Source organism: Emydura macquarii, unplaced genomic scaffold (assembly GCF_026122565.2).
Source record: "Emydura macquarii macquarii isolate MOO-44397 ecotype Brisbane River unplaced genomic scaffold, CSIRO-AGI_Emac_v2 contig_3287, whole genome shotgun sequence".
Lineage (NCBI taxonomy): Eukaryota > Metazoa > Chordata > Testudines > Chelidae > Emydura > Emydura macquarii.
Genome location: NW_027133424.1, coordinates 6,255,687 through 6,269,765, shown reverse-complemented (window position 1 = coordinate 6,269,765; position 14,079 = coordinate 6,255,687). Strand labels below are relative to the sequence as shown.

Genomic DNA, 14,079 nt, shown 5'->3' with positions numbered 1-14,079 from the left:
GGAGAAAGCAAGACACTGGTGTGGATTAAGGTTGACACTTAGTGTGTATGGAAACCGTTGTGTAGGAACTGGGACATTCCAAACGTGTGTTTCCTCCTGCCCCAGACGTTGATTTTGGAAGCCCATGTGAACATTGTTCCATAGTATCCTGGTCAAAGGGCATCCTGAGAATTTCATCCTGCCTTTTTAAATTCCTTCTGTAATTTCAAATAAACAGGAGAGTCTTCTGCCCTTCCTGGCCTAAATACTTGTATGGCCTTGTGTTTTTAACCAGCTGCCAGCCTGCACCCCAGATGTAGCTGCATTTCAGTGACAGGTGAATGGTTATATTTGTACGGTACGATATTTCAGGATGAAGATTGCTGTTGTTACTTTCCTGAGGCAGAGCTGCTAGCAAAGTTTGCTGCACCAAAAAAAAAAAAAAAAAAAAGAAAAGGGGCGTTTGAGTCCTTTCCTTCTGAGCTGAGGATAAATCCGGAAGCAGCTTGTCTGATCAGGGCAGCAGATCTAACCTGTCATGCCGAGTTAGCAACTCCGAGGAGCACACTTCACTTGCGTTCCCTCTAACGGAATGAGACAGCTGGACTTTGGGGATTCAGCAGGCAGGCTGCTAATGGATTTGGGTTCAAGCTGTTGTCCCAAATATCATACATCATTGCACTTACATGCAGGAACCAAGCTCCAAAGACATTGATGGCTAAAACCTTCACCTGCCTTTGTTGCTGTTGTTGTTATATATGAGTACAGCCAAAGAGAGAAAAAACTGTGAGACCCCCCATCTCCACATAACTTTAAAACCATAAAGAATGCCTCTCTGTTCAATATCCCGGTGGGAGGAAGCTGCCCAGGGATGGAGGGCCGCTGGAATTTTTCCTTGTTCTTTCTGCTTTTTGAATGAGGCTAGGGCTTAAAGCACTTGGCTTTATTACCTTCCATTCATGGGGGTGTGAAGCCTCTGTCAGGCAAAATGTTTTTTAAAAATAGGGGTGGTCAGAAAATTTCCGTCAATTTTTTTTCCAGTCAACTTCTTTTGTCTGGCTTAAAAACAGCAATGTTAGATCACCAAGTTTAGGTTGGCATTCTAATTGATTGCCTCCGGTGACGTGGAATGGATGGCCAAAGTATCACCAGGTTGTCACTGCTTGAGACAGTGTTGACGAGAAGTTCAAAATTTTAAGTCCATTCTCACAGTCACCAATAGAATTATATCTCAGTCCCCATTTATAGGGTGGGAGGTGCACATCTGCCATGCAACGGGCTGATGTGGTTCCAAATTGACCATGTTTTTCATGAGCATGAACAGCCTTTTTTTTTTTTTCAGTGAAAAATGACTTTTTCACAACATAGAAATGTTCCCAAGAAACTTTCCTTTTCAGTGTTTCATTTTGAAAAACCAAAACCCTGGAAAACTCTGGTTTTCAAAAACAGGGGCAGAAATTATTTTTGATTTTTTTTCAATGGGAACTGAAAAATTTTTTGAGAAAACCGAAAAATGTTCATTTTCTTTGAAAATTTTCATGGAAAATAAAGTAGATTTTTCAAGCAATTTTGGGAAACTGGTAAAAAAAAATGTGGGGCTTGATAATGGTGTTGGTAAAAAGTTTCAGTTTTTGGTAAAAATATTCCATTTTTGAAATTCAAATTTTTGGGTAAAATATTTCATTTTTTCCCCAACAAACCCAAAGTGCCATTTTTCTTCAAAATTACTTTTTTGATGCAAAAATGTAGACCGGCTGTGGGCTGAGGGTGGCATGTGTTGAGGAGACAAAAGGGATGCTATGTGACCACAGGCCCAGACCGTTCTTCTTCTCTTGGTCTAATTGTCATTATGTAGTGTGGGTACTTTAATTAGCTGTGCCAGGTGCAGTTTTGGTGCTGAGAGTCAGGTGTATGGAAGCCTCCTCTAGCAATATGAGCACTTGCAAGAACTCACATGACATCAGGGGCATAGCTAGACATGTTGCCGGACCTTCTTTATAAGCCCTGTTTTCCTCCCGTCACTAACGTTGCATGGGAGGACGCAATTTATCTGATAAATTTGTGTGGTTAAAATACATTTGCAGGAGAACTTTTCCTGAGAATTTGGACACTGGATGATGGTAAAAGTGCCACGTGGTTCTGACTGGAACAACTTACTTGGGGATGTGGTGGATTCACACTCAGCATTGGAGGTCTTTCCAAGAGAGAGAGACTAGCTCAACCCGAAGTTATGGGTTTGACGTAGGTATCACTGGGTGAAATTCTCTGGCCGGTGTTATACAGAAGGTCAGATTAGAAGACTGTTTTAACAGTCCCTTCTGACCTTGAAATTCAGGCATCCAAAACCACAGCTGATTTTGGACTATGATGACAGTTGTTTCTTGAATCTTCAGCCACCTTTTTCTCAGCCCAGGGGTTATCTGAGAAAGCCAAAGCTTTCCATACTTATGCAGATCTACACAGGCAGAGGAGAACTTTCATGGAAAAGGCATTTATTCATGACTTGCCATCATTTTGGACTGGAACTCTGCCAGCCATTGAGCAGTTAATCTTCTAATTGTCTGATGGGTAAAACTCTTCATTGCTAAGCAATTAGCACTTCAAGCTTACAGTGGCAAACACTTAGCCAGTTCCCTAATTGTTAAAATGCACTGAGAGTGGGGATTTAAATTCCTGCTACAGAACTGTATCTGTGCTACTGTTATATGTGTAATGTTGGAAACAGGGAAATTCCCCTGCGTCTGGTATGCCAGATTATCACTCACATCTTCATGCTTGCCTGGAGCCTGCACACATGCTGATCTACTCCTGTGGAAGCTTGTTATTTTCCTTATTGAATCCTGCATTGAATGTGCACTCTGACCTGCACAAAGGAAAGATCTATAGACACAGCAGGCATTGCACTCCAAAGGGAGCCGCAGCTGCACCGAGCCCTCTTTGTAAAGCCCCGCTAGGAGGCGAGAGACACCTGTGTCTCTGAACAAGTCCTGCAGATGTTGCAAGAGGAGGGGGGTCGATGTTTGGAGCGTACACATCTGTGCTGTCCGCCCGTGTTTGGGGCTCATGGATACTGAGGCTATGGATGTTTTGACACATTTGTCTCAGACGACCAACCAGATGGGGGGTGTATCCCCTGGACTTCATGCTGGCCTGACCCCACCTAGCATGGTGGGGAGCAGGAGTTAAGCCCCTGCTTCTCACTTCCAGGGGGTCCTGCAGCCCCGCCTACCCCATGAGGGATCCACAGTCCCTAGGTGCACTGTCCGGGGCCCCTCCCTGCCCCCTGTCCCTGCCGCTGGCCGGCAACAACGCCCCGAAGCCCCTAGAGTCCACCCTGACCTGGCCCCGCCTGCCCTGGTGGTGAGCGGAAGTTAAGCCCCCGCTTCTCCCTTCCAGGGGGTCCTGCATCTCCGCCTACCTCATGAGGGGTCCACGGCCCCTAGGTGACTTGGGCCAGGCCGCTCCGTATCCCCTGTCCCTGCTGCTGGCTGGCTCATCGCTGCAGCTGCTTCTGCAAGCTGAAGAGGAGCCACCAGTTCGGGCACAGTGATGGGACACAGCGATGCGACAAGTGATAGAACACATGCCAGAGCTTTAGCCTTCATTCATTCCTGGATTTAAAGTCTGCCCAGCCACTGAAGGGTGTAAACTGGTGGTCATGTGCCCATGTTCTCAGCATGACAGAGCTATGACTGGGCAGGTTAGAAAAGATCTTTCAAACTCACCTGCACCAAAACAAGAGGAGCAGTCAGACAAAACAGGACCTAGATCTAACCATAGAAAATCAACTTTGGTTTTGTGTTTTTGCATCTTGCACTCCCACTCCCATCCTCTGTCCAGTATGATTTTCTCTTTTTGTCCAAATAGATAGTTCAAAGCATTGCCTCTAAAAGAAGAAAAGTTGGTTTCAGCAGCTCTAGAGTTAAAAGCAGCTCTACAATAACAAACCTCACAGGAACTGAAAACCATGACTGAAATAGAAAGCAAAGCTGGACACTGCCATAAATCCAACCAAGTGTCCAAACATTCTAGGGGTATTTGAATTTGGAGCTAAATTTTGCAAATGGACATTCAGCTCTCTAATGGACCACACCAAAACCATGGCTCCAAAGACTCCCAGACTTTGGAGTTATCCATTGCCACCTCTGTTCCAGGACTGGTGTATATGCGTAAATAAAGCAAGTTACACTTAGACTATGCCCGAATTCCATTTGTCAATTTCTCCTCCACTGGAAGCTGACTGCGAGACCCCAGACACCCCACCACGTCGCAGATGGTGCAAAATTGACAAGATCAAGCCCTATATTGTTAATTTCTTAATGAGGTGGTGTGTGCGTGTGTGCACGTGTTTTTGCTTCTATTTCTTCAAGGCACAGACTAGAGTGGGTTAAAAATTGAAGAACTAATTTTATGAAAAAATTCAAAGATTTTTTTCTTCAGCATTATTCAAAATGGAGCCATGTTTCAATTTTTAAAAAACTGATAACTTTTTTATCAAATATTATTTCAATTTTTTATGAGAAAATGGTATTAAAATGGTTAATGAAATTTGTTTATCAAAAACCTGATTGAATTTTTTTTTTAATTAAAAAGGTCGGTAACCCTGGCTTGCATGGAATGGTGCTCTGTCCCCCTCTAGTGGGGGCTAGGCCCCATGGCGAATGATGAGCCTGCTACAGCCTCAGCTAGGAGAGCTGCATCTTCTAGCTCATGCAGTAGAAGCTTATGCCTTAAGCTGTAGAGGTCCCAGGGTTGATCCCTGTGTATGTGTGGAGGGGGGTTGGCGTTACAGGTCAATAAAAGTAGAACCGGCAGGAACATTTTTGACAAAATTTCATTTGGTTGAAATATGCTGTTACCTTGAAGCTGAAAACATTCCCTCGAGATGTATTTGTTTTCACTAAGTTCTCCTCTGGAAGGTGTTTTGGGTCCAGGGATCTTTAATGGGTCTGGTCACTTCTGAGTGGAAAGACAGAGTCTCCCTCTATAGCCCAGTGACTGGGATCTGGGCAGCTCAGGTCCAGATGTCTGAGCCAGAGTGATCCAGGATGCAGATCTCAGCTGTGAATCAGGCAGAGCAGTGGCTTGATCTCCCCCAGCCATGGTCCCTAACCACGCAGCTGTGCTGTGCTGTGGTCAGAGCCCTAGACCCAAAAAACTCTCCTGAATTGAAAATATCCCAAAGGTTTTGTTTTCGTTCCTGATGCGGATCAAACTACATTTCGAAACCTTGAAAACTGCCGCCAAATGGAATTGTCCTCCACACACCTCTAATAAAATAATCAAGAAACTTTTCATGAAACATTGCAACAGTAGGGGCAACTTTGTATGATTCTTTGAAACCTATTTTTTGTAAAAAAGACCATTTTGTAATGAGAGCACTTTTGCAGGAAAACATGTCAACCAGCGCTAACCGAAAATATGTCCTTGACAAAGTCCTGGCTGGGATGATTTAGTTGGGGTTGGTCCTGCTTTGAGCAGGGGGGTTGGACTAAATGACCTCCTGAGGTCCCTTCCAACCCTCATCTTCTATGATTCTATGTGTCTGGACAGCCCTAGGACAATGTTTAGATCTTTGGCCACTACTGCAATATGAATTCTAAATAACGATAAAGCAGGCTTGTCTTTTGTAAATTCCTTTTTTTCCCCTAGCTCAATGTCATGAACAATGTCAGCAGCTCTGAAGACATTAAGCCCCTGCCAGGCCTCCCAGGGATTGGAAACGTGAATTATTCGGCCACAAGCCCAGGATCCCTGGCCAAACACATCTGTGCAATCTGCGGGGACAGATCATCAGGTACATGATTCCTAGTCACTGGAGCAGCTTCAAGCAAAGTGAGCTGTCCCTTTGCTGTGAAGCGATACTTTACGTAGGAAGCAACACTAAAAAGGTTTGCTGAGGAATCCTGCTAGAAAATACCGATGCCACAAATAATGCTACAGGTTTTATTTTGCAAATTTCCTTCCCACAGCTCTGTCGATGCCCCTCACTCCTGACCTGTAGCATGGTCGTTCTACCAATGCACTTCACTACTGAATCCTATGCACACTCTGCTGTTCTTGTTCTGGGCCCCTAGCGCACCTCAGTCTTGACCTGTAGTATGCCAGACCATTTCAGTCGTGCCTGCAGCACTGCTGTTATTTCAGTATGAGGCTCTGTACAGTTTGTACTACTGCACCTCCGCTGTCACCTGCAGTAGCCCGACTGTTCCAATCCAGGGTCTCTCTTGGCCTAGCTAAGTATGCTGAACACTGCCTGCTTCTGAACTGTGTGATACGCACAAGTGGGGGCGAGGCTGAGACCAGCAAAAAGCATTTCTCCTGGCAATCCAAGTCAGGTCTAAGGCTCCAAAACTGAATCACCAGAGCCTCCCCCATAGGTCTTATTTAAAGGCCATCGGTGACTAAGGGGAAAAGACAGTACATTAATCAGTGACTTCTCCTCGTGTTCTTAGGGAAGCACTATGGGGTGTACAGCTGTGAAGGCTGCAAAGGATTCTTCAAGAGGACAATCAGAAAGGACCTTATCTATACGTGCCGGGATAACAAAGACTGTCTAATAGACAAGCGCCAGCGCAACCGCTGTCAGTACTGCCGCTATCAGAAGTGCCTGGCGATGGGTATGAAGAGAGAAGGTACGCACTAATATATCCCTGGGTGGGTGCATGAATACACACACTGGGTGACAGTGGGAAGAGGATGTGGACTCCTTGTTACCCTCCAGAGCTTGTGGAGTTCCAGACAACTGCAGGTGGCTTTTCAGTAGAGCATTATATACGGTGTGAGAACGCACCCTTTCCTCAGCCCCTAGCTATTCAGGCAACCAAAGCACAGGAGCTGCGGGTCCTGGATCTACTCCAAACAGTCTCGTGTCTAGGCGGAGTATCCTTTCATACAGCTCCACTGCCGAGCAGCCCTTGTCTGGTTCTGATTCTCATAGATGGTGGCCTCCTGCGAGCATCTCAAATCTATAATGGGGTTCATCACAGCTTCGTGCTCCGAGGGATTCCCTTCAGCAGACCCACACACAGGGGAAGCCCATCATTGAAGTTTCCTCCCCTGGTGTGTGTCTGCAACAACCAGCAGCTTAGTCGTTACCAGGGAACATTAGAGCTAAAACAGGAGTCTCTGCAGCTTGAGCTAAAGGTCTAAAGCCTAGATCTTGAACAAGGTTTAGGTGCCTAACTCCTGTGGGGCCATCCCTTGGGAGTTAAGTGCCTAAATACCTTTGAGGATCTGGACCTAAGCCCACATAGTGGGAGCTGTAGCAAGACTACTCACATCCTTCAGGCACTGAGCACACGCCATGTAAGTTGCACTGTCTCTGCGGGATCCAGCCATTTCTCAGAGGCCTATGTCATATCAGCCCTTAGGCTGCTCTAAATGTAGAATCCAGCTTGCTGGTAATGAGACTCTGCAAAGCCTTTTCTGTCACACACCATGCTGGCATCATTACTTCAGGATCCAGCGCCCTGTGACTTTCCTGATGTCCCTCTTGTGCTCCAGCTCTGGATCTCATTATCAGAGAGGGAGGGAGTGGTGTTCAATGAAGCCAAGGTCAGGAATGGCCATTTTAGTGAGGAGGGAAGATGATCCAGCGTGGAAGGTCACATGGTGAGGAAGCAGGAGGCTAAGGGGTCAGATGGGACATCATCATGGAGGGTGCGGACATTGAGGAAGTTGGCAAGAGATTGTGGGGAAAAAGCGGGAAGAGCAAAGTGGTGAGAAAGAACTGGCGGTGGGGGTGACATCCCCCGGGGTATAGTATGGAGTGTAGAATTGCTGTGCTCCCTTAACTCTCTCTCTCTTACCAAGTCATTCATTCTACATACATGTTCACCATTACTCCTGCCAGCATTCCTTTTAAGACTTCTAATTTTTTCCTATACATCTCAGGAGTAATTTGAAACCTTCTCAAAACAGTTTCTTTACATTTTGAGTACATTAAAGCATCCTGAGCTGGCATGTCATTAAATACATCTCAAGCTTTACTAGTCAATTTTACAATTAGGGTGGGGACCTTCTTGTCATCAGGAATTTCACACACTTCACACAGCCTCTCAAATGGAGTAAGATATTCCTCGATACAGTCTGTTTCTTTGTATGCAGGATACAACTGGACCCAGTTGTGGATCCTTGGCATGATGGGAATCATTGATGGCACCGGAATCTTTCCGTTTATCTAACAGCTCCAACTGGTGTTTCCGCTCTCTTTCCTTTTCCTCCAGGGCTAGTTTCTGGGCTTCCGCTTCCTCGGCTTGTACGACGACTTTCATTTGCTTCAGTTCCAGGGCCCTCTGATGTGCTGTCTCCTCGGCTTGCTCCTAATTTCCATTTCGTTTAGTTCCATGGCCCTTCTATGTGCAGCTTCTTCTCTGGCCACTTGTGCCTCTTTCTTCTTTATCACCAGTTCCTTTATTTTCAACAGACACTCGTGTTCTTTCTCTTTTTCTGCTACCTGTAATTGGTACAGCTCTGACTTTGCAATTGCTTCACTGCCTTCACTCACCTTTATGCTTTTCTGTTCCTATTTCCCTTTCCTGAAATAACCAAAACAGAAAACAACAAAATGCAACTTTTTCCTGACAGATTTCAGGCACCACACTTAAAATCACTACACCAGTGTATGAAGTGCCAATTTCACTCAGAACAAAAGCCTGTAAATTTCACTCTGTTTGTTGCACCCTGTGCCACTGTGCCCGGGGTACAATCTGGATTGTGGAATCGCTTTGCCATCTGAACTCTCTAGCTCAGGATACCTTTCACACTGCTCTGCTGGTAAAAAGCAGCCTCTCCGAGCTTGGTTCTTACACAGCCATTAGCAGGTGAAGGCACACCCAGCAAAGTTACATGAATACTCTTAGCCACTCATGGACTGTATGCAGGGAGACACCCACAAATCCCCCCAGCCTTACCCCCAGAAATGTGCCTTTTACACTGCTCAAGACCCCCTTGGATAGTGCAAACTCATAGGTCTGTCATTTTATCAAAGAAAATGGATACGCACCAGCCCTTGTTAACTGGAGCTGAGATTCCCTAAACACTTCAATTAAAACTCAGTCATTTAGATGAAATATGAAAACAAGTTTATTAACTAGAGGAAGATAGATTTTATGTGATTTTACATGGTAGACATAAAGGTCAGGGTGGGTTACGTAAGAAATAAAAAGTAAACAAGCATTCTAAATCCTAATCATCAAGCTAAACAAGATTTGAATCAAACAGTTTTTCTCACCCTAGCGGACGTTGCAGGCAGTATTCAGTTCACAGTTCATGCTAACTAGAAAGCTTTCTAGTTACGACCATCCCTTCCCCCCAGGTTTAAGGAGGCTTATCTTTGTCTTCCAGACTATCTTGCTTCCAGGTGTCGAGCAGGGGAGGAGAGAGGTGGCTTTTGTTCCCCTCTATTTATATCCTGACCTTTCTTACTGGAAAAGCCCTTGCTGAGTCCTGGGGGTCAGGCAGCTCCATGGAGTACGTGAGCTTCCAACTGTCTTGCTATTCAGTGTAAAGTTTGTATTGGTCTCTTCCCCGCTGCTGGAGGATGGTTGTTTAAATATATAATGGTCCTCAGAACATCTGGCTGGGGCCAATGTGCTGGTTTATGGGCGTCACCCAGAATGACAACATGTTTCAGTAGCAAGCACATAGCAAAATCTCATAACTCCATCTCCAGTGTTGATACGTACGTTTCAACAGGACAGTACTATTTGGCAGATGATGGCTTTTCAAATGATCCTTCACAAGGCATGCTTTGTACAAGATTTATCATAATTTTGTGAAAGTAGTGACTATGATAGTGTCACAGTGGGGAAAAAGAGTCCAACAGGGTGGTGGTCAGATGAGGAGGAGTGGGAAGAGGTTAGTATAGCATGTTTGGGAGAGGAGAAGTATACTATTGTCATGGGGGACAACTTGGGTGTGAGAGAAGAAGAGAAGGAAGGGTCACAGTCGGAGACCATGGCTGTAAGGGCTCAAAGAGTACTGATGAACAGGAGATGAAAAGCTCATGGATGACTGTGATCTCATCTGAGATGGAGTGAGCAATCCAGAGGGGACAGGAAGGATGGAGGGAGAGGCAGGTGAGGTTGTCAAGGCAGGTGCCAGAGGGGCAGAGATGGTGCTGGGAAAGTGTGTGAGAGGTGGAAATGGGTGGGGATGTATCAGGTGACACTGGAGATGAAGGAGGGAGTGGAGGTTGGGTGTGGAGTGGTGAGGAAGGGGAATGAGACAGAGAGATAGAGCCAATGGGAGAAGTAAAGCAGGGAGGGAGGCTGGGAAGGAGGGGTGGGAGAAATGAGCAGAAGGTGTGACTAAGAGGCACTGTGGACATTGATCAGATTGGCTTATCGCCCCCATGACTCAGCATCAATTGCTCAGATAGAGAAATCATGGCTTAATATCAATCAAGCAGGCTGCAAATCAATTATGCAGAAGCAATTATGCACCTAGGGAGAGCTTCACTAATGCAGTGTCTGATCAATTAAGCAACAAATTAATTATGAGGGAAGTTAATCAGATAATTAGGCAGGGAATTAATTATGCCAAGACCAGCTCCAATAGGCAAGGGGAAAGGCGTGAAGCAGAAATCTGACTGCAGGGTGCTGAGTCAGTGGGACACGGTGCGCCCCAACCAGGCCATCTGGGAGGTGAGTGAGGGAATCACCTGGCTGAATGGAGCAGAGTTATTGAGAGAAGCGGGCTGGCAGCGGGGGCAGTGAGGTGAGCGGCAGAACAGAGGGTGCCTCTGCGTGGGATCGGGTAGCTGCATCTCAGGCCAGCCCAGTGCAGGGAGGTGCAGCTAGGTTGAATGTCAGCCTCTCCCAGGGCTGCAGGGGCAGCGCAGCCATTGCTGCTCCCCTTCAAGAGGTGCCACACCCCCTTCCTGTGGGTGCTGAGCCAGCCCTCCCTTCTCTTCTCCGGAAATGGAGCTAGGAGGAAGCTGCCCCTGGGCTCCAAGGGGTGCTGGAATAATGGTGCTGGGGCACTGGGTGGAAGTGCAAGATGGAGGAGGATTCACGCACCTGCATCTCCACCCTTGGACGGCCATGCAGCAACTGGGCACGATCTGGCCCTGAGTCAGGGGTGCTAATAGAGGGCTTGACTCAAACCCTGTGGAAGTCAGTGCAAAGATTACCACTGGACTTTGGATCAGGCTCTTAGACATTAGCAATGCATGCTATGTTGTCCTTTCATCCAGCATTGCAGCCTTGCACAGGTGCAATTTGGGGATGAAGCCTTTCCCTACAAAGCGAGGTAGCCTGTATTTGTGCTAGCAGGTGCGCCCTGTTACTCTCTGCTTCATGCTCCGGGTCGCTGTCAGCAAACAGCAGTTGCAGACTGTCGGGCATCTGAGCGCGCTGCCCTTTCCTGCTTCTGTGCTCTGAGAGAGCACAATCGTCTGATGGACTCTCTGTTCTCCAGTCTACACAAAAAATAGCTGCAGGCAGAACACCAAGGCCAGCCCACTCCAGGTGGAACAACGCAATGAGCTACGCGGCTCTGCCCAGCTGAAATCTGGCCCGGTGAGCGTCTGTCCTTTGTTCGCCTTGTCAGTTTCCATTGTTTGTAGAAGCAGAGGTGAGAACCCTGTTGCTATAGTTTCAAAGGGCTCCCTTTCTTCTCCAGCTCACAACACGTGTCTGGAGATAGTTGGGGATGCAAATATCTCAGGGGCAGCATCCTTCCACTTTGGCAAAGCGACCGAGTCTGCGTGCACTTCCCCAGTGCTGCTGGGCAGCCAAAGCAGATTTCTGCTCCTTTCAACAGAGATTCACCCTCCATCCCCAGCTTCAGAAGAGTTATTCCCCTTTAAAGTAAGCAGGAACATCCAGTCAGCTTCACAGGTGTCTTCTGGGGTAGGGAAAAGACAGAGCCAGCTGGTATTTATACCACACCACACAAGTAGGTGGGCGCTCTACAATCCTGGCCATTTCGTACCTGCTGCTATCCTGCCTGTAGCAGGCAGGGCTGCTTTGTAGTTCCCCTCCAGGGCCACGCGTGGTATTGTAGCCATTTCCCACTTTAGTTGGTGACATCTGGCCGCCTGCACGGGGCAGGGTGTACAGGGTGTACTGACAGCAGCTCCAGGTGTACTGACCGTGTACAGGGTGTACTGACAGCAGCTCAGGGTGTACTGACCATGTACAGGGTGTACTGACAGCAGCTCAGGGTGTACTGACCATGTACAGGGTGTATTGACAGCAGCTCAGGGTTCAGCTGTCTGCACCTTGAAACAAAGAGGAAAGAAAATACCCTTCAAAATACAAGAGTGTAATTGCAGCACTTAGGGCCAGGCCCTTGCCTGGACCTGGGCTCTGAGGAGCTCCTCCTTTGATCCAGTTTCACCCAGCTTTGCCACTGAACAGATGCAGGCAAGCTTTCTTAACTGGCCTGTTGGTTCTGGGTCGGTCACGCTTTCCTCCTGGCCCTGCTAGGCCCCTGGAGGCTTGTGTTGCTGGTCACCCAGTCTGGGTGGATTTTCCTTGGGCAGGAAGCATCATAGCGCTGTGCCGGCCTCGCACCAGCAGTCGTATGCACGCCAAGGGGCCGCACACGGCCTTGAGTGAGCATGGTTGGCTTAGTTAAGGTTATTTATCCCTACTGCCCTTCAGAGCCCATCAGTGCTGATCCTCAACCAGCCAGCGGGGAGCACAGGTGGGACAACCTACGAGAGATAGGCGGCTCCTGCCTTTCTGGGAAGGAGTCTGCTGCTGCTGCAGTTCTCCCAGCCACTGTTGCCATGGTTAGTGAGAGGCTGGGGCATGGATGCAGGACTCCTTGCATGTGAGTCTGAGCCTCCCCTCTCTAGCACCACCTGTGATTCTTTACTCTGCAGGATGCTCGTGCTGAATCTGCCCTGTCAGTGCACCCAGCTGAGTTAGCGCAAGGGAGGTGCTGGTGGCGTTGTTGAGCCCCTTTGGGGGTCCATTTGCACCCCAAGGAGCACACAGAACCATCCTCACTCTCACCCCACTTCCCTCTGCAAGGGGATGGGACAATCTAGTCCGTGGCCAGGTGGCCTTAGAGTGTGACGGAGGTTAAAGCTGAACTGGAGCTTTGCCCTCTGTCTTTAGGACACTCTGCTAGTTGCAGGGTGATTGATGATGCTCCGTCTCGGCAGTTTAATGCAGCCAGTGCCAGCAGAAGATTACTCTGCCGTTGGGAACCAAAGCCTAATTCCAAGCACAGCGCTCCGCGCCGGCCAGATGCAAAGTGATTTCAAGGAGTTAGACATTGCGGCTGCTTTCTTTTGAAGTAATTAGCATTCTAACAGCGGGCTCTGGGCGGGAAATGCCATAGACAGACAGCATGAGAAAGACCCTCCAGAGGAGCTGTGAGATTGCGGGGGTTTTTGCTGCAATAAGCCCGGGGGCTTCAGACAGGTTCCAGGAAGTAGGGGACGGGAAAAAGTGAAACTCGAGATCCCAAAGTGCCAGTGTTCATGGGGCAATGGCAGCTTCCCAGGAGATAGTGACAAGTGCTTCTTAGCAGAACTGGAAGCTATTGACGGGTGAGCCGTAGAAAGGACAGAACTTGGCTAGCACCCAAAAGCTGAGCAGAACCTTTCCCAAACTCGCTCAGGAGTCGGAGCCCTGCTGTGTTAGGCGCTGAACACACACATAACTAAAAACTGGCCCCTGCTCCAAAGAGTTTACCAACTAGGACCAAAGGTGGATGAGTCAAGCAAACAGATGGGGGAAACACAAGGGAATAGGGAGACGGTTATGACTAGGATAATAAGCAGTGATCCCTGCACATCAGGAGTGAAATCATGACCTGAGTGAGGAAGGCTGGATCAGTGGTCAGATCGTGCGCCCCTTCTTTGTGTCTGGAGTAGTTTACACCCCCTCCCCCGCCACACAATTACATATATCGATAAAGAAAAGCCAACATGCAACTCTCACTAACTATGAAAAGCAGCAAGGCATTGATTGAAACAGAGCCCACGATACATTGTAATAAGAGCCAAAGTAAAACTGCCCGGTGATCGATGCTTGCCATTTAATGTGCACACCGCGGCGTAGCTAACGGGTTAAAGTACAGTGGCAAAAACTTTGTATAATGCTATGCCAGCTTAACAGAAATCCATCCAAATGC

The 14,079-nt window shown here is 47.7% G+C and overlaps 1 protein-coding gene across 2 annotated transcripts in view; it reads left to right on the top strand.

Annotated features, from left to right (window-relative positions):
• The window catches only part of RXRG (retinoid X receptor gamma), a 98,281-nt gene that overhangs the window by 64,646 nt on the left and 19,556 nt on the right, over positions 1-14,079 (top strand). For both annotated transcript variants that reach the window (XR_010917057.1, XM_067532495.1), the window contains exons 3-4: positions 5,632-5,776; positions 6,435-6,614. Coding sequence is in view for 1 of the 2 variants with exons in the window: in XM_067532495.1 (XP_067388596.1) it covers positions 5,632-5,776; positions 6,435-6,614 (325 nt within the window). In the remaining variant the exon portion in view is untranslated. The remainder of the gene's footprint in view (positions 1-5,631; positions 5,777-6,434; positions 6,615-14,079) is intronic.